General features: G+C 41.0%; 1 protein-coding gene across 1 annotated transcript; it reads right to left on the bottom strand.

Moving 5' to 3' along the window:
- Positions 1-6,310: 6,310 nt before the first annotated feature.
- On the bottom strand, positions 6,311-21,152 carry LOC139434520 (zinc finger protein 391-like). The gene is made up of 2 exons (XM_071204468.1): positions 20,652-21,152; positions 6,311-8,496 (listed from the first exon to the last, which is right to left on the bottom strand). The coding sequence occupies exons 1-2, from the start codon at positions 20,896-20,898 to the stop codon at positions 7,418-7,420; spliced, it is 1,326 nt and encodes a 441-aa protein (XP_071060569.1). The 5' UTR covers positions 20,899-21,152; the 3' UTR covers positions 6,311-7,417.
- Positions 21,153-21,658: the final 506 nt, after the last annotated feature.

Genomic DNA, 21,658 nt, shown 5'->3' with positions numbered 1-21,658 from the left:
GCGGTATAATGAGACAATAACAGGCTACATATGCGGGGACACACACAAATATATTTATATAAATATATGCAATTTAAAGTATGAGAGCACTCTCATAATAACGTAACACAATCAGAGACTGGATATATCACCCCCTCTCTCTGGTCGCTGAAATGGGGAATTGAAATTACGGGCCAAAAGTTGTATTTGCAAGTATTAAAAATAAGGACATCAAACCAACTGAGACCTGTCTGTCCACCGCATCTATGCACTGTACAACACGCACCTACACACTGTAGCCTACCACACATACACCTACACACAGCCTACCACACACACACCTACAGCTCCTAAAGCATAATCAGGCTACAGCCGTTGTGTATTTTATTATGTGAAGCACTAAATGGTTTTAGAAAAATATCGACTCTTTGTTTGTAGATATCTACAAAACTAAAGCAAATAAAGAGAGTAGGCCTGTTATACTGAGTGATATATTTTACACACTGCTCTGCTTTCTGCACCTCACAGCTGTTCTCACTGTAAACATCGCGTTGCGATGAGAGCAGTTTCTAAAATAATATCCAGGGGATGCATGCAGAGCTGTCATTGGCTGAGATAAGTCCGGGTGCGTCACGCCTCCACCGTTCCCGGAAATGCATCCGCGGAGGAGCCGTGGAGGAACCATCAGTGTATCCTGGTTATAGCTCCTCCAGAGAGCGGAGAGAGGAGGGGAAATTTGAGTATTGAGAAGCCTCTACTGACTGTTTGTTCCTATTGCTGTTTTGTCCTTTACAAAAATAAACACAGCATTTGTAGAGCCAGGGTTACATTTACACGTAAGGTACTTCATTTGACTTTCACTGACGAGGATAAATTATATATTTTCTGATTGGATGGAAACGAAAGGATGAATCTGCACAGACATGGACAACCTGATGTGATTGGATGATTATGGTGACATATAAGAGCCTTTATCTTTATCCAACCAGAGTTGGACCCACGTACACTGAATACAGATGTTTGTTCTCAAAATAACCCAGACAAATGTGACCATTTGTTGATGAACTTAGCAATATTACTTTGTACCAGTTGTTGGCTAGGATGCCAAAGGCATTTTCTACCACCCTCCGAGCCCGTGACAGCCTGTAGTTGAAGATGCGTTGCTCTACAGCTAGCCTGCGGTTCGGATAGGGCTTCATGAGGTACTCTTTCAGGGGAAATGCCTCATCTGCCACAATGTGGTAACAAACCGCCTGGTCAGAAGCAGGAAGTGGTGCAGGTGCAGGGATGTTGAATGTCCTATTCTCCAAGGCATCCTGCAGTAAGCATCCACCAAACACACCACCATCTGAAATCCTCCCATTACAACCTACATCTACATACAAGAACTTGTAGTTGCTGTCGACCAGTGCCATTAGCACTATTGAAAATGTATGTTTGTAGTTGAAGTAGGTTGATCCAGTTCCTGGAGGCGGGCGGATGTTGATGTGTTTCCCATCCAGGGCACCTAGGCAGTTTGGGAAGTCCCACTGAGCCTGGAATCCATCAGCTACTTGCTGCCACTCTTCCACTGTGTCTGGGCACTGAAAAACAAAACATATATTTTTTAAGACCCATGCTTCATATGGCAAACCAAACATTTGCAACAAAAAGCGTACAAATGCTAGATATAAATATGCAGTTCGTTATGTCAACAAACATACAGAAACATTGAGAGCGGACTCTATGGCTGAAAAGCTCCTTCATAATGATGTGACCGGCTTCTGGAAGGAGGTGAGAGCTCTGAACAGGGCCAGTACGTCGTTACCGTGTACCATAGAGGGAGTATCTGGAGCCGATAACATAGCTGAGTTGTGGAGGCAACTATACTCTACTATACTTAATTGTGTTAAAAGTGACCCCTACAAAGTTGGTAGTGTTGTGAAAAGTGACGCAGTGGGAATCTCAGCTAAAGAGGTTTATCAAGCAATTGCACAGCTAGCTGATAACAAAGCATGCGGCTCTGACCGAATCACTGCAGAGCACCTTAAACTGGCAAGCCCGAAGGTTGCAGTTCTTCTTGCCATTTGTTTTACCGACCTCATGACTCATGGTGTGTTGCCAGACTCCATGTTGACTGTTACCTTGGTCCCTGTCATTAAGGACAAAGCGGGCAAGGTAGGGAGCTTGGATAACTATAGACCAATTGCTCTGGCCAGTGTGTTATCCAAAGTCCTGGAAAGAATTTTGTTAGATAGACTATGTTCTTATTTATGTACCTCAGATAACCAGTTTGGCTTCAAGGCAAAGCATGGTGCTGAGCTATGCTTCTATGCTTTGAAGGAAATGGTAGAAACATATAGAAGACAGAATTCCACTGTTCTGATTGGTTTCATTGATGCCTCTAAGGCTTTTGACCGAGTTAACCATCATAAACTGTTTTTAAAATTGAGACAAAGGGGTGTGCCCAACAGTATAATTAGGTTCCTGGCTTATTGGTATGCCAACCAGAGCATGCGGATCAAATGGGGGAATGCAGTCTCTGCGCCATTTGGTGTTGGTAATGGAGTCCGCCAGGGGGGCTCCTCTCACCGAGCCTTTTTAATATCTATATGAATGATCTATCAGATGATTTAAGTGTCTGTAAAACAGGGCGTGTGATTGGTCATGTGATTGTAAACCATCGTATGTATGCCGATGATCTGGCTATTGTTTCTCCTAGCAGTGCTGGATTTCAACAGTTGCTAAATGTTTGTTCTGATTACGGAGTCACATTTGACATTAAATACAATGCTAAGAAGAGCGCTGTAATGATCTGTAGAGCAAAAGGGGATAAGAACCTTTTTTCCCAACATTCTGTCTATCAGGACAGGTGCTGTCTGTTTGCTGTAACACGAAGTATCTGCTGTCTGTTTGCTGTAACACTAAGTATCTGGGACACATCATCACAGATGAAATGGCTTATGATGATGACATGCATAGACAGCGGCGTGTCTATACAAGCCAACATGTTGGCTAGAAAATTCTCTTGGTGTTCAGATAAGGTTAAGGTGAACCTATTTAGAGCTTATTGCACTCCTCTCTATACTGCCCCCTTGTGGGTTAAGTTTAAGAAGGCGAGCCTCCGGAAGCTCCAGGTTCCAATCAATCAATGTTTATTTATATAGCCCAATATCACAAATGTTACATTTGTCTCAGTGGTCTTCACAGTGTGTACAGAATATCAGTATGACAATATGACACCCTCTGTCCTTAGACCCTCACATCGTACAAGGAAACACTTCCGGAGAAACCCACAGTTTAAAGGGAACATGGGAGAAACCTCAGGGAGAGCAGCAGAGGAGGGATCCCTCTCCCAGGATGGACAGACGTGCAGTAGATGCCGTGTGTAAATTGAAAAGATAATACATTTGCAACATAGGTAGTCCAGATGTTTGGAAATGCATGTGTGTATAATCGGAAGATGAATCCACGAGGATATCCATCCAGGACCGATGATCCAGGACCACAGCCACGACTCAAGATCCAGGGCTCGCGATCCAGGACACAGGACCGCAGGATCATCCATGACTCCGGATCTCGGCGTATATAGACACCAAAAAGAAAGACATTTGGGGAAGCTGGGTTAATCGGAACATGAGTGTACACGGGTATAGACAGAGAGAAGGAAGAAGTAAGATGTCCCCCGACAAACTAAGCCTATATCAGCAAAACTAGGGGCTGAATCTAATCAGCCCTAACTATAAGCTTTATCAAAAAGGAAGGTCTTAAGCGCACTCTTAAAAACGGATAGGGTGTCTGCCGCCCGAACACAAACTGGAAGCTGATGATGACTGTTTGCGTATACTGCTTAGAAAACCAAGGTGGTGCAGAGCAAGTGAAATGTTCTGTAATGCATGAGTCAACACGGTCCATGCTCTCTTGAGAAATCTGATGTACAAATTCATCTATCGATTGAATGTTTCTCATAACTCTGTCATTATGCTGCTTTCAAATCTGTGTCTCAGTGCTGTACGATACCAGTCACCTCTGTGGAAACATTGGTATAACTGCCTTTTTTCATTTATATTTGAGTGTTGTATGTCTTGTAATAATGGACCAAGAGTCTCTTTAAATAAAGATGATGATGATAATGATTCAACCGACAGTTTGTTTTCTTCAAGAAATAAAATGCTGTCTCTAACAGTCAGGAATAAAATAAATAACCACTAACTTTGATGATGAATTTCTTCACTGTCACTGTACATTGCCAATTAGGTTATACAACATATGAACAAACCATAGCTGTCTTTTTACCTGATGAAGCTGGCAATGTAGACGTTAACAAATGTGGCCATGAGGTACTGGCAGTCAAACCGGTCCATAATGCCACCTTGACCCGGGATCGTGTTGTCAAAATCCCGGAAGAACAGACAACAGTACATGTGATCAGACTGCTGCTATGAATATAATATACATGGACCAAAGACAACAGACAATAAAAGGGATAGTTGGATTGTTTTGAAGTAAACAAACGTGTCAGAAATCCCTACTTTGATCTTGAAGGCTCTCTTGAAGTCGCTGGCGAATAATGCTCCGAAGGGTCCCATGATGGAGGCGAAGGAGGAGAGAGCGATGCTGTGGATCTGGAACGGATACAGACGCACCGTGGTCTGCGGAGACAAGGAACATGTGTCAGACTGAAACAGAGACCAGCAGTTCAGTCAAACTAAACTAGTTATTTGGCTAAAATAGGACTTGCATCCCGAGGCTTTTAGTATCAAAATCAAACCTGGCTGAGAAAAATATGAGGTTGAAACGTATGATAAAAACCTGGTGTTAAACAGGACTTCGGTTCTGTTAATGTGTACTCTAGAAACAACATTTAGATATATTTTAACTTTATTTAATGAGTAACACAGGATTAAAACTAAATAACATAGCTGACACAATTAAAGTGTTTGAAAGGTTGCGCCACAAATACATTATTTTACAAATATTATGGATCCCTCTTGTTTTTTGGCATACTGGATTTTAAATATAGTGATTTTATTGTTTCATAGTTACATTCAATTGTTCATGTTTACATGACTTGTGTTGCCAGAAAACAGGAAGGACAGATGAAGGTCAGGAGAGTCTTACCCATCCGGTGAAGGACTCCAGGACGGAGGGCAGGGTGTAGTCCTGCAGCTGGAAAAGCTCCGACGGCTCGCAGTCCACCTGGAACCGTTTGGAGTTGTTGTTGAACTCCACCGGGCAGACGAAGTAACGCCAGCCGGACATCACGTAGGAGAGCTGGGGGAGAACAAGCTTCAAACACTATCACAGTTTCTTTCTTGTTCATTTACAACTTTATTATGAGTTATTTCCCAGACTAATACACCCTTCCGATGGCTTTTAACCGACATAGGCCCCAAAACACTATGATATCCTTCTCTATGTGAACATAGAGCCTGGATTATGACCAAAAATCACATGATTGATGTGTCTTGTACGCTGAGTTCATCTTATCCGCTTCACAAATGTTGTCTTAGATGATTGCTTTCCCTTTGATTAAACAGGCACTGATTTTTCTGCTTGAATATTTCTAGCTGTGAAAAAAAAGGCAAGATAATGTGCAAATGAAGAACTCTCACTGGTTCAGAACCTTTTTCCTTAACTGAGTCCCTTTTCTTTTCTGTCTTTTTTTTAATGGGTATTTCACTTTATATTAAATACATAACAATAACAGTGCAGAACATCTAATACACTTCACTATGAATCCAGAACAATACAACTGCAGGAGTTTGGATACAGCGAGATGTTTGCATGCATTTAGGGCAGAATCCAGTGGAATGTGCTGTTCATCCTATGTAAATCTATATGTAATGAAAAAGGTCTAAATCTGTAAGATAAAGTTGTGAAACAATCTCAATAATTGGCAGCAAAAATGTAATTTATTTTAAATTAGAATAAAAGTATACATGTTGAGATAGGAAGTTCTAATATCTTAAGAGAAGTGCTTGAATATTAAAACAAAACAAACTCTTTTGGCTCCTTCCTGTATTTCTACTGGGTCTTTATTGGCTCTGTACTGGCTATCTTCAAGCTCTATTCAGGGTTTTGGAGTTTTTTTATAGCTCCATCCCTGATAAATTTCAGAACCTGAAGGCTCTCTACGGACTATCTTCTGGTTCTCCTCTGGATCCATCCACTATCTCTTGTCTCTGTCCAGTGAATTACACTTGTGTTAATGGAGCAGGTAACGCATACAACAGATACTTTTCAGCATTATCAACTTAGAAGAAATAAAGTTGGGGTTAATGCGTTCTAATATTGCAACGCAAACCCATGATGTAATGACAGTAATTAAGAATAATGTAGTCATTGAATGCTCATTTCAGTAGATTTAATCAAACAAAACAAACATATTGGACATGGCCTCAAGACTGTAAACTTCACATTCTGTTGAAATAGTCAATTACTAGCCATATCTTACATATTGCTGTTTTGAATCATTAATATGTGGATCACAGTTGAACTGGATGATGTAACATTTATGCCATCTGCTGGAAAGAAGACCTATCGCTCTGTGTGCGTCAGTTGGACAACAAAAAAACAGAGTGAAGCTCTCATTTCATAAACATTATTTGGCGCGTTCACACCGGAGTACTTTTCCCACAATAGTTAATCAGAACTCAGATATATTTGCGTTCACACCAACAAAAAAAAACCCTGAACCTTCCTATTTCTGAGTGGCTGGGCGGATTGAAAACCACGCCCCGTAAAACTCCCAAAACGTTTTGTGAAGCCGCCATTTTATTATCCTCGCATTAGCCCAGCACACAAACACTAACTTATGGCAACACAAAAGCGGTGGAGATGAGGAGATGAACTTGGTGCGAATGCCCCTATAGAGTACAGACTCCTTCCTGCAGAGAGCAAACAACCTAACAGCACGTTTTTGGTCTAGCATCACTTTACAAAACGTTTGCATTAAGACGCTAAGACTAGCTGGTCCATTGTAAAGGTCAGTCCACCTTAAATGAGCAGTGGGGGACACAGGAACTTGGTCCTGAGGAGATGTAACGATTATTAAACAAGAAATAGTCGAGTCAAGAGGTCAAATAAATGAACATTTGTGATTATTTGCGAATCGGTTGCAGGTGGGTGAAATCAGGCTTAGGGAGTAACGTATTACAATATTTTATTGAACAGGATAGCAATGATAAAAAACATTTAAAAATAAAGAACAATACATCAAATCATCCTATATCTCTATATGGAAACTTGGAGCCCTCAATCCAAATAATCCAAAATAAAATGGTTCATCAACAGTCAGTGGTTAAAGTATAAGTCTGAAAATCATTATGACAAACATTAAACATATTGTCCACTTATGTTAATAAAGATAGAGTTCATTTAAGTCTTATATGAATGTTGTGCAACAATGTTAATCCAGTCAGACAGATTTGTTCTCATGTGTGAACTGTCATAAGACTTATTCATTGTCCTCTCCATCAGCTTCTGCTTCCATGTGTTCAGCTGAGCTGCTGATTGGAGAGTTTGCCTCTCCGTTATCCTCAGTTTGAATTGCATTAAGCTGTGAGGACTGACGACCAACACACTTGTGTCTTTTTAAATCACTACACCATTTAAATCTTTTATCACAAACATTGCAGCTGTATATTTCCTCTCCTGTGTGGACTCTCATGTGTTCCTTTAAACTTCTATTCCGTGAAAAAGCTTTCTTACAGACTGAACATCTGTATGGTTTCTCTCCTGTGTGGATTCTCATATGTTCCTTTAAACTTCCACTCTGTGAAAAAGGTTTCTTACAGACTGAGCATCTGTATGGTTTCTCTCCTGTGTGGATTCTCATGTGTTTTTTAAAGCTGTCACTAAATGCAAAAGTTTTGGTACAAAATGAGCAGCTAAAGGCTTTCTCTCTGTGGATTTTCGTGTGTTCCTTTAAACTTCCACTCTGTGAAAAAGATTTCTTACAGACTGAGCTTCTGATTGGTTTCTCTCGTGTGTGGACTCTCATGTGTCGCTGAATATTTCTTCTATATGTAAAAGCTTTCTTACAGACTGAGCAGCTGAATGGTTTATTTGCAGCACTACGGCTTGAATCAGTGACAGATTCTTGTCTATTTTTCATTGAGTTTGAGCCTGAAGCAGGTTCTCTGGTCTCCTTCCAATCAGCACTGTGTTCAGTGTTAGGTTCAGAAGAGTCTCCAGTCTTTGGTTGTAAACTGCTCTCTGGATCTGAGTTCCTGGCTGGTTCTGGTTCTCGACAGTCATCTCCATATGCGTCTGTTTCCATGTGTTCAGTTAGTCTTTGATGAGGCTGTGAGGACTGAGGTTTCTCTTTATCATCTTCACTATTCAAAGGGTCAGGAGTGAAAGTGGACTTGGTGATATGAGCTTCCTCTCCCTCCTGAAGCTGCTCTCCATCCTGACTGATCCCAAGTTCCTCCTGTTGTGTGGGGGGCTCTGGGTCCTCCTGGTCCAGACTGGTGCTAAACTCCTTCTGGTCAGGGAGAACCTCTTCTTGAACCACCACCAGCAGCTGGACATCTGCAGGAAACAGGAAACACAAAATGGGAGATATTTTGCAGCCCTAATTAAGACCTTTGTTTTTATACTTTCATATTATCTTTCTTAGTCCCACCTATTGTGTATTTTTGTTGTCTCAATTCACCTTATGTAGCCCAACCCCTTTCCACTTCCAGTTACAAATGAAAAAAGGGGTTTTTCTTCTGGTTTAGCACTAGCTGCAATGTAAAAAAGGAATTGTATTTGGCATAGTTCACAGATACAACAGACCCTCTTTTAACCCACACACTGACCTCCTTCTCACCTCTCTCTCCAAGTGAGGTTCTTACCCTCATTACCTCTGCCCGCCCTACCACCTGTCCTCTGGACGCTATCCCCTAAAACCTCCTTCAGACTATCGCTCCTGATATTCTACCATTTCTCACCCATTTAATCAACACTTCTCTAACTTCTGGTCACTTTCCAAACAGTCTCAAGGAGGCAAGAGTAAACCCTCTGTCTAAAACACTTGAACGCGCTGTCTTTAAACAACTCTCCTGTTATCTCCATCAGAACAACCTTCTGGATCCGCAACAGTCTGGTTTCAAGGCAGGTCACTCCACAGAAACTGCTCTCATTGCTGTCTCTGAGGAACTGCACACTGCCAAAGCAGCATCCCCCTCCTCTGTCTTCATCCTGTTGGACCTCTCTGCTGTATTCGACACGGTGAACTATCAGATCCTCCTTCACACTCTTCAACAACTTGGAGTTTTAGGCTGTGCACTTTCCCTCCTCACCTCATACCTCAAAGACCGTACCTACAGGGTAACTTGGAGAGGGTCCGAGTCCGACCCTTGTCAATTAACTACAGGGGTCCCTCAGGGCTCTGTTCGTGGTCATCAGCAAAAACACGTGGGTTTGCTATCCTGGCTCCAAGATGGTGGAATGAGCTCCCCATTGACATCAGGACAGCAGAAAGCTTGCACATCTTCCGGCGCAGACTGAAAACTCATCTCTTTCGACTCCACTTCGAGTGATAGAACTATTAACAAAGAACTGCTAACCGAGCACTTATATACTAATAAAGGACTGGCTTATCTATAGCCAGTTGAGTAGCACTAGAAATGTTTGGCTCTATGAAACCTGATGTACTTATATGATTCTGTTTTCTTCAAGGTTGTGTCTTCCTGGTCGAATGTACTTATTGTAAGTCGCTTTGCATAAAAGCGTCAGCTAAATGCAATGTAATGTAATGTAATGAACATTACAAGCTTCTGAAAGAAAATGGGTTGTTTCAACTCAAACATTTAAAAAAGTTAATTCACCGTTAATGTTTTGATGACTATGAACTAGTGTTGCACGGTGTACCGATACTTGAAAGGTACCGCGATACCCTGCCGTTAAAAACGGTACGATTCCTCCGTTTCATTAGTATCGGTACTTTAAGAATGACGGGGAAAAGTACTCCCGTGAAAAAGCGCCATTTAATAAGAGCCGTGTGTGTTCAGCGCTGTGTGTTCAGCGCTCTGCTTCCACTCCCTGCACTGCAGCCGTGCCTGCAGTCCCGCTCCTCTCAAGCACGTTCTAAGTCCCTCCCCTCTCTCGTGCACGCGGCCACGCGCTAGCTGCCAGAGCATGTGAGAAAACGAGAAGCATGGCTGCAAGTGGGAGTGCAACTGCCGCTGCGCCTCGGCTTGTTGACAAAAAAGACGCCAGAAGTCTGTGAACGGGCCGTTCAGGTGTTCAGAGCAGAGCTCCCTGTCGGAGCGGCAGAACGTGATGTGCACTGAAAAGTGTTTCTGTCGCAATATTATCGTTGAGCAAACTTAACTAGCAAACTAGCATCACTATCTGCTAACGTTAGCTTTAGCCTTCGTTATCTATTAGTTTTTTTCATAGGCTATTAACGGCGGTGGTATAAGTATATATATATATATATATATCTTGTACTCGAGTAAAAGTAGAAGTACCCAGGTCTTGTACTTGAGTTAAAGTAGAAGTACCAGAATGTAGGAACAATCCTGCAATCAAAATGTTCCTCAAATAAAAGTACAAAAGTATTATCATCAAAATACAGTTAAAGTAGCGACAGTAAAAGTAGAAGTGCTCAGGTCTTGTACTAGAAGCACCTGAGTGTAGGAATACTCTGTTACAGTAAAAGTACTGCATTCAAAATATTCCTCAAGTAAAAGTATTAAAGTAGCGACAGTAAAAGTAGTCATTGTGCAGATTGGTCCATTTCAGAATAATATATATGATATGTTTTATAATGATTGATCATGAAAGTGTTCTCAAAGCTGGTGAAGGTGCAGCTAGGTTGAATGACTTTGTATACTGCAGGGTAGCTTGTGGATTTACTCCAGGTGGAACTAAAGTCTGATTTAACACTTGATTATATTTCACATCATTCATCCACATCTGTGAAGTAACTAAAGGGATTAAATACATGTAGGGGAGGAAAAGTACACCATTATTTCTGAACTGTAGTGGATTAGAAGTACAAAGTAGCAAAAGAAACATTGAAATACTTAAATAAAGTACACGTATCTCAAAATTGTACCCAAGTAGTACTTGAGTTTACTGTATGAATGTAGTTACTTTACACCAGTGGCTATAAAGATAGAAAGACAGCCTTGCACAGAGGCATGAAAATACATTTTCAAAATGCTCAACAGTGCTGCCAAAATGTTAAACTCACTGCTACACAATTAAAATAAATGCTTTTATATATATTTATATTAGATGTGACTCTTTGGCGTTTCTGTTCTTAGTAACACTGCTGCTTTAGTTGTTCTGACTGCTAAAATCATCTGTTATTCCTAATTTTAAAGCCGATATTCCGCGTTTCCCTTTTTTTAAGAAAAGTATCGAAAAAGAATCGGAATCGCAATTCTTGACTTGGTATCGGTATCGAAACCAAAATGTTGGTATCGTGACAACACTACTATGAACTGATTTTTTATATTGTGTATACAGTGTTCAACCACTTTGGGTCATAGTGGTAATAGTACTCAAAAATGTTGACTGAATCTGTCTGATGTCATCACGTATGTGCTCCGCCCCCGACGTGCCTAGACGTTCTCTCACCCATGCCTTCACCAGAGTCCGCCATTAGCTCCTCGACTCGGTTGAAATTGCTCATACTTTTAAGAATACTTTCCCCACCTTGCTCTCACTGCCGGAATCGTGTTCCTTTTTTCTGGCCGCACTACTCTGGTGAGTTACGTCTTGCCTTTGCAGAGTATTTAAATTATGTTTTTATTAATTTCTGCATCTAGTGCACTTTGTGTAGCATGGTGAGTTAGTTTGATTTGAGCTCTTTTGTTAGCTAGCCTACATTTAATATCTGCCTCACTTGAAAAATGATTTAACTTACGTGTAAGACAGTATATTTTTTATATTGTTTTAAGTTATATCTCAAAGTGGAACGTTTGTGTTGCAAAAGTTCTCTGGAAAAGTCGAACCTAAAATGGCGGCAGGCGGCGCGTTTTCTTTCTTCTTCTTTTTTACCGCATGTCTGGGCATATTTTATTAACTTAGAGGCATAGAGGATTTGCAGAGCTGTCCACTACTAAGCAAAGGAAAACATTTGTAAGGAGTAACTACCCTTTGGTAATGCCAGTGCAGTATGATATGGATTCCATTGGACACACAACAGTGTATGTTCCAATACATGTTTAAAAATACTGATCTTCTTAACAAGATCCAAGAAGTCAAACCATCGCCTCCTTGAATGTACATGTCTCATGAAAATGGCACATATTTCAAAGAAAATCAGTTATTGTCAGAAGCAGGAGAGATTAAATTGTCACTGATTTTGTATGTGGATGACATTGCACTAGCTAACCCTTTAGGCACATCCAGAAAGATCCACAAGCTTTGAGCAGTAGCTCGCCAATTTGCCCGCTAGTTATCAGTCCAGCCTACATGTAATACAGCTAGCTCTGCAAGGTACAGTTGCAAGAAAAAGTATGTGAACCCTTTGGAATTACCTGTATTTCTGCATAAGTTAGTCATAAAATGTGTTCTGATCTTCATCTAAATCACAACAATAGACAAACACAGTCTGCTTAAACTAATACCACACAAACAATATGTTTTCATGTTTTTATTGAACACACCATGTAAACATTCACAGTGCAGGGTGGAAACCCCTCGGCTAAAGACTTCTTCAAGAGCTAATTGGAGTCAGGAGTCAGCCAACCTGGAGTCCAATCAATGAGACGAGATTGGAGGTGTTGGTTAAAGCTGCCCTGCCCTATACAAAATACACACCAGCTTTGAATTTGCTATTCTTAAGAAGCATTGCCAGATGTGAACCATGCCTCGCACTAAAGAGCTCTCGGAAGACCTACGATTAAGAATTGTTGACTTGCATAAAGCTAGAAAGGGTTACAAAGTATCTCTGAAGCCTTGATGTTCAGTTCATCAGTCCACGGTAAGACAAATTGTCTATAAATGGAGAAAGTTCAGCACTGTTGCTACTCTCCCTAGGAGTGGCCGTCCTGTAAAGATGACTGCAAGAGCACAGCGCAGAATGCTCAATGAGGTGAAGAAGAATCCTAGAGTGTCAGCTAAAGACTTAAAGAAATCTCTGGCACATGCTAACATCTCTGTTGACGAATCTACGATACGTAAAACACTGAACAAGAATAGATTTCATGGGAGGACACTACCGAGGAAGCCACTGCTGTCCAGAAAAAACATTGCTGCACGTTTGAAGTTTGCAAAAGAGCACCTGGATGTTCCACAGCACTACTGGCAAAATATTCTGTGGACAGATGAAACCAAAGTTGAGTTGTTTGGAAGGAACACACAACGCTATGTGTGGAGAATCCAAAGGGTTCACATACTTTGTCTTGCAACTGTACCTGATCTGCAGACGTGTGGTTATCAAAGTGTTCTTTCACCTTTGTTGAAAGACTTGCACACTCTCAAGCAGGATGGCATTTTCATTGAAAGTGTTGGTCAGTGTATCAGGGGCACTGCGTTGTGTGTTGCAGCTGATAATTTGGCTGCCTATGCATGGCCTTGCAGGCTTTGTTCAGTGTTTCCGAGCTCACTATGTCTGCAGATTCTGTTGCTGCCCTAAAGAGCAGATACAGTCCAGTGACGTTTCTGAAGCAGAGTTTACCATGAGAACGAGGGCCTGCCATGATCTTCATGTGCAGAATGTTGTGCAAGGACAAAATGCCACTCACTTTGGTGTTACAGGAGAGTGTGTTCTCAGCAAGGCTTTGAACCATTTCCATCCCATTACTGGTTTCCCACTAGATATACTTCACAGCCTTTTTGAGGGTATTGTGCCAGTTGAGTTAGCCTTGTGCATTCGTGAGATGATTCGTCAGAAGTATTTCACTCTTGACTACCTAAACACACACATTTGCACATTTCCATATCAGCACTGATAGGCTTGATAAAGCACACCCAATCCCAAAGACTTTTGCGACCAAACTGAGCATTGGCGGGCGGCAATGGGCATGACAATTCTACTTTGCTGAGGTTGTTACCACTTATGGTAGGAAGTAAAGTCCCTGAAGGAGATGAAGCATGGGCCATATTATTAGACCTTAAAGAAATTGTGCAACTGGTTTTGTCGCCATCTTTCACAGAGGAATCCATCCAGTACATGCAGACTAAAATAAGTGATCACAGACAGGGTCTTCAAGCAGTCTTTCCAGACTTTAAGCTCCGACCCAAGCATCATTATGTTGAGCACTACCCAGAACTGACAAGGCGTTTTGGGCCTCTTGTTCACCTATGGACCATGAGGTTTGAGGGAAAACATCGCTTTTTCAAAAAGGTGATACATGACATTCACAACTTCAAGAATGTCTTGAAAACTCTCGCTACCAGGCATCAGCACATGATGGCATATCATTCAAGTGCACCATTATTTTTCAAACCTCACACACAAGCCTCAAGTGTCACATCTGTCCAAGTTGCCACCCTGCCTCAAGTGGCAAAATACTTAATTGAGACAAAGACAGATAGCCAAAACATTCAAAGGTCGCCATCAATGGCACAGAGTATGCAAATGGCATGTTTGTGTCTGCAGGTCAGACTGGAGGACTTCCACAATTCTGCAAGATTGAGCATATACTGCTTGTGAACAACTCTGTTTCCTTCCTTTGCAGAAACTACGAGTGCTGGTACAATGAGCATTTAAGGTCGTTTGAGCTGACATCCTCATACAACTTTTCTGTGCATCAGATGTCCGAGTTAAATGACACAGTAAGTCTCACAGCATACAATATTGATGGACATTTAAAGTTGACACAAAAAATATTTATTTGATCAGAGACTTGGAGGAATAAATGTTTTTAGAAGTGGGGACATATACATGGGACACAACTAACCATGACAGGCCAAGCCTAACAGAACTTAGCGATTGTTTTTTTTCCTACACATTGCCTGACTTTCGTGTCGCCAAACTGAATGTTCCTCTTACGGCCCGTCCACACAGCGGCGTGCATTGACGCTTGCCGGCGGGCGTGTCTGACACTCGACCAACAACCAATCACATGAATCTTCCGCCCCAGACACACAAGCACGTGGTTTGATTGGCTAGAGCTTGTACTGGCATATGATTTGATTGGCTGACGCCTCCGTCGAGGCGTCAAAAGTTGAACATTGCTCAACTTTTGAAGCGAGCAACGCTAGCAACACTCCACGTAGCTTCCCAAAATGCAGTTCGGCTAAAAGTGACGTCACCCCATTCAAAGTGAATGGGCAGAAGCGTTGGAAGCTTCAACGCACGCCGCTGTGTGGACGGGCCGTTATTCTCTTCTTTTAATTAATAGAAAATGGCGGCCTAAAACTACTTTCTTCATGTCCATACCTCAAAGGACATAGTCAGGAAGATGACTTTATCTTCATGTCCAGAATCAGTGGATGAGCTAAAAAACCATGATGAAAGACAAGTTTAAGCTAGACTTTGACTTTAGCTTATCCTACAAAGATCCAGACTTTGACGGGCAGTTATGTTCCCTTGTAGACATTGAGGATCTTCCATTAAAGGCTCTATTGACAGTTATAAGGTCTGAGAGTGATGCCAGTTCAGTAGCATCAGCATCAGATGAGACAATAATATTGCCCCCTGCCATAACTCCAGAGAGGGCTGAGAGACGGCCTGCTCTTTTTCCAGTGCCAACCTTTTCCTACGAGGTAAAACACATAATTGGTGAGGGAAATCTTGCATATCAGAGAACAGGGAAAACTTTAAAGCTATCTCGGGGGCAAAAGCACAACATCCTTGAGAGCCTTGCAGCTAAAATGCATAGCTTCAAGGCATACCCCGGTGATAAGGACGTTTCAATGGTGGCAGAAGCACTTGTCACTAAGCACCCTAGTCTAAAAGAGCCAGGATCTCAGCCAGGATGGTATGGCTGGAAAAATAGTCTGAAGTATAAGATGGGGAACTTCCGCAGTAAATTAAGTCGAGCAGGATTTGTAATCTGTACATTCTGGGAAGAGGAGTAAAAACAATCTCCCCACTCTAACATCAAAAGACCAAAGAGGGCAGAGGTGAATTTCTTGCCTAATTTCCCACAGGGTGAAGATGGTACAAGCCTTGAGCGATTGAGACTCCAAATCGTAGATGAAGTTACGAGGAGTGAAAGTTAATGCAGACTACCTTTGCCCTGCGGCGCAATGAGATCATCAATGATGAGCTACCTGTTGGAGAGATCCTGGAATGCTGGCCTGCCTTGAAAATTGAGTCACAGGTGAAAATATTGTATTTATTACCACTATATAATTATTTTGTGTGCCTTTTTCACTGATAACTTTGACATGTTTACTCAGATTTAGCATGTTATGTTTCCGTTTATCTCTGCTGCCTTCAGTCCACATATACATTGTACTGTGAATGAAATAGTCATTTTCTATTTGTGCAGAGTTTCACAGGATAACAAACCTCAACCTGAAGAACCACTTCTATGCAAAGTTGGATAGACATGCCTGTTCAGGAATAAGGCAGCAAGCAAAGGGAAGGTAGTTGAAGTTCTGGATCAGCTATTCGCCTCCTATGACCTCCAGGTGAGTCGGTTATGCCTCTTGGTGTTTTATTCTCATACTAGAGTGGATTATCTTTGTCAAAATTGTAATCTCTTCAGTCATGGAAGACCCCTTTCTTGTGATATCAATTATTGTGTGGTTATACTGTTTAGCATCCAAAGTAAAACCAATATATGTTCTCACACTCAAGGAGCAAGGTGACGTCCATGTCCTCCGTGCTCTGCCTGCATATCTGCATGAAGATGACTCCATGTTTCTGAGGCTGTGGCATGTAAGTTAGAATAATAACTGTTTTGAATGTATGTGACAGATCATCAACAAATATAGTTTATCTTGTTACATTGTTTCAGGAGCTCTATTGCAGGAAGACACTTCAGAAGTGTTGAATATGATTTCTACTTTAGGATTTATTCGAAATTAAGCTCTTTAGGTTTCAGTGTAAAAAATGGGCTCACGTGATGTAATAATATATACAATCAAGAGAGGGCTTTCTTTCCTGCAGAATCAGTGTTCAATACAAAATAATCTCTAGTGTTCCCCATATATTTGTATGTGTAGTAGGGAGAGATTATACTGTAAATATATATTCAGTTGCCAGTTTATTAGGTACAACTAGCTAATAGTAAGAGTCTAATACAGTGATAAAATAAATCCTACCCTTATGAAGATTATACATTTTTTTTGTTGAAAGCATTTATGTCAACTGATTGGTTATTTTGGAGGCTGAAGTTTCTGGTGCTGTAACATTATGTTGTGCAATGCTAATAGGCGTTTCCTTAAACCCACATTATGCACAAAACATACGGTTATTTGATGTGATATGTCACTGATATATTTTTCAGAAAACAGATTTCTGAGATAGGCAATTTGGGTAACGTTTATCTGTTCTTGTAATCAGGTGGAGCAGTCTGATGATCCAGACATAGAGGACATTGCGGTCGGACTTCTCATGATCAGTGCCAGGTCAACAGATACCACGCTCTTCTGCCCAGAGAGGATCGCTGTCAGACAAAGCTCTCGGACAGAAAGCAATGACTTTATTCAAGTAATGCAGCGACAAAGCTAAATCCCTGAAATGCTAATGAAGGAGCAACGCTTAACATTACTCCCATCCAGAGAAATACCCATCTTTAAAAAGGAGATCCATTACAGTACCTTTCATTCATCAGAATGTTCGAACATAAAATAGAAGATAAAACTGACAATTCCAAAGACTGGCTGTTCTTTCTAGAGCAGTATACAGAAGGCCAAGCTAAAGACTTGGTAAGACGTTGCCAATACATGGATTCTAAAAAAGGGCGTTTTGGAAGCCAAAAGACTGCTCCAAGAGAACTATGGACATCAACTCTTAATCGCAGAATCAAGAGCGAAGATATAAAAGCACTGCATTCTTATGCTATCTTTCTTCGTGGATGTTGCAACACAATGGAAGATGTTGAGTTTTTGGATGAAATGAATAGCACATCAAACATGAGAAATATGATCATGAAACTCCCATTTCAACTTAGGGACAAGTGGAGAACAACAGCATATGCATATTATGAACACAATAATACAAGAGCAACGTTTCCAATATTCAGGGTTCTTACACCTTTTCCAAAGTCAAATTCAAGCACTTTTCAAGCATTTTCAAGGTGCATTTTCCAGCTTTTCAAGCATCGTACAGCTGTTAAATATATGTAAATTACATATTTATATAGACATACTCAAATGATTATTTCCCTACTTCACATTCAATCAGATGTTCTTTATGCTATAAACAACCAAATGTGTGTTTTGTGATAGCATTCTACACGAGGATGACAAATTAAAGAAAAGAAAACTAAGTTTAATATTTCAAAATTAGTGATCTATACGTAGACTGGGCATCCCATATAACCTGGCTGAGCCGCTATACAACAATCAGCCAAATAACTTTTCAATACATTATTGATTACTATTGTTGAGGTACTTTTAGGTTGGCAGTAAACATAAGTCAGAGTTAAATGGTGTACTTTTGCTCCACTACATGTATTTAATACCTTTAGTTACTTCACAGATGTGGATGAATGATGTGAAATATAACCAAGTGTTAAATCAGACTTTAGTTCCACCTGGAGTAAATCCACCAGTCTCCAGTCTACAAATTCATTCAAACTAGCTGCACCTTCACCAGCTTTGAGAACACTTTCATGATCAATCATTATAAAACATATCATATATATTATTCTGAAATGGACCAATCTGCACAACGACTACTTTTACTGTCGCTACTTTCACTATATTTTGATGAGAATACTTTTCTACTTATACTTGAGGAACATTTTGAATGCAGGTATTTTACTGTAACAGAGTATTCCTACACTCTGGTAATTCTACTTTTACTAAGTACAACATCTGAGTACTAATAATTTCACTACAAGATCTGAGTACTTAGTATTAGTCTGAATTGTAGCTACAAAATCACACAGAGCTGCATACAAATAGACTCACAATGGTAACAAGTGGAAAATAATATTTATAAATGTGTAGGCTACAATGATTTGTAGGTAATTTTGACGACTTATACATCTTCAAAGGAAGACTGTTCATTCTACAATTACATGGGATTAAAGCAAAATGTAGTTTTACTTGTATAATACTTCAATTTTATATACAAGACAGTTTGTTTTCATCTGTTGTCAAATAAACAAAGTCTTGGCTTTCAGAATATTAAACTTGTTTCGGCAAATTCAGATGATAAATACAACTTTGAAGCTTCGGCATAATTACAAGCAGAGAACGGACTAATGTAACATCACAGCAAGCATAACAACGGCCGGTGTTTCTTGTGAGTGTTTCCCCGGTACACAAATGCAAAAATACACAAACACACTCGCGAGCTTCCCCCAGACCAGTAATACAAACGAAAATGTGTCTTCGGGTCAATGTGACTGATTTCGATAGATCAAGTCACATTTGGTTTAGGCACGAAACATACTAGGCCTACCAGTAGAAATACATTGCTTTCAAAATCGCTCTGTGTCGAATCAATAGATTATATTTTGTGACTATAACACAAAATGCTGTGAGTGCTTCATCCTCTGAACACCACACGATGGCGACTGTAACGCACATAACATAGGTACGCTCCTCTGAAATGATTGTCCCCTGCAATTATTATTATCCCTCAATCGAGTTCGCTATTCAGCTCGCTAACGTTAGCTTAAACAAACGTAACATGCAACGTTAGCCTAATCTAAAATGCTCTACTACGGCGTACCTTTCATGTGGCTCGTCAGCGCAGACTCTCGCATCGTTATTTTTGCAAACTTTGCAGGAGGCTACTCGTGGGCTTGACCCTCGTCTTAGCCATGGCTTGTATTTGTCTTCTGCTAGCCAACACTCGTTGAAACTGCAACCTCCTGGCACACAGTCATCTATCATTCTCATCAGAATGCCCAGGTCACACGTAACACAAACACTTGCAGGTCGCGCGCATAGTGCGGGAAGGCCGCAGCGGAGCTGTTTTATGTAGAAGCGAAGCAATTCTTTTCTTTTAATCGAAAAAGCGAACTATTCAGTCGGACAGCAATTTATTGTAAAAGTAAAGCATTTACATTTTCAAGCACTTTATCTCAATTTCAAGCACCATTCCCAAAATTCGGGGCGGTGGTGGCGAAGTCGATACGGACTTGGCTTGGCAACTGGAAGGTCACCAGTTCAAGTCCCGGCAAGACCAAGTGCTACCGAGGTGTCCCTGAGCAAGGCACTAAGTTAGTGTGCATGTTGTCGGACGTCCACTGACTAACGTACAGCTTTCACACAGGATCTGCTGGTCATATGATACATGTCCTGATGTCCTGATGAACAGAAACACAAGCAGCCCGCTGGACTCAGGCGGCCGATCGATCGGAGCATCCCTACTTTTTTGTATCAACTAAGATTTGTTAGAAAATGTTATCAACATGAATTGCCTGAATTTATTTTAAAAGTGGGCATATTAACACATGAATACTATTGTGTAATATATTTGTAAATGTATATTTAAGAAGTACAATATAAGAAAAGCACAAGTTTCATTTGTGGGCCATATTTCGTTGTACTTTTTGAATTAGCTGAGGGCCAATTCAAAATGGCCACCAGGCCGCATTCGGCCCCCGGGCCGTACTTTGGACACCCCTAGTTTAAAGTGTTGATTAAGAGTAAAGGGAACATACCTGCTCTGTGCATCCGAAGCTGAGGCTGTAAAACGTTGTCCAGTAGTTTCTGCAGTCTCTCGTTCTCCTCTTTGGAAAGAGACATCTCCTTATCATGCTCTCCTATCGTTTTTTCAAACAGAACAAATATATCTTCAGCAGCAGCAGTGAGTCGCTGCTTCAACGACAGCAGCATTTGGACTTTACTCATGTTTCCGAGATCACCTTTTCCTGCAAACTCCGTTAAACACACCGTTTCTCTCTCCATCAAACTCTCAATCTGACTATTGTTGCTAACGTGTTTCCAGCTAGCATGCTAAGCTAGCTCCTATAGTCCGAGGTACACGCTCCAGAAAAAAAGAGCACAGAGTCCATTCGGAGGTTTACCCAGACACACAGATGATGGATCAGTAGTGTTGGAGCTCACACACACTTTCTCAGGAACACAGAGAGAGAACCGTAGCGACGAGACGCCACATGGATCAAGGTTACAAATAGCTGGGAACTTCACTTCTTCTTCGTCTTTGGTGTTTATTGGCGGTGGCAAACCAACTTGTAGGTGCATTACCGCCACCAACTGGACTGGAGTGTGGACAAGAGACTATGCAGAAAAATAATAAACAAAAAGAAAGGAAATAAAAGAAATACAACTCTAGATTAATTTAAATGTATCAATTTCTCTTAGAAACTTAACAATTTCACAATACATATTGCCTGATGTTTTCCCTAAAAAGTCATGTTATTTTGATTTCTTCAGTGTCTGGAAAAGCACATTTCTACTATATTTCCTGCAATGCAGTAAAACATGTTCGACACGTTTCTGGCTGGCTGCAGTGTATACACTTTCCGGTTTGATGCTTTCCTATTATACTTAGGCCCAGGGGCGGACCTAGCACATTTGGTGCCCTAGGCGAGCTTCACCACTGCGCCCCCCCCCCCCCCCCCCAAAAAATCAAAACATCTTAACAGTTATACAGTAAAGTAAGGCAAGGCAAGGCAAGTTTATTTATATAGCACCTTTCAACACA

This window comes from Pseudochaenichthys georgianus, chromosome 9, assembly GCF_902827115.2.
Source record: "Pseudochaenichthys georgianus chromosome 9, fPseGeo1.2, whole genome shotgun sequence".
Taxonomy (NCBI): domain Eukaryota; kingdom Metazoa; phylum Chordata; class Actinopteri; order Perciformes; family Channichthyidae; genus Pseudochaenichthys; species Pseudochaenichthys georgianus.
This window is presented reverse-complemented; position numbering and strand designations above follow the sequence as displayed.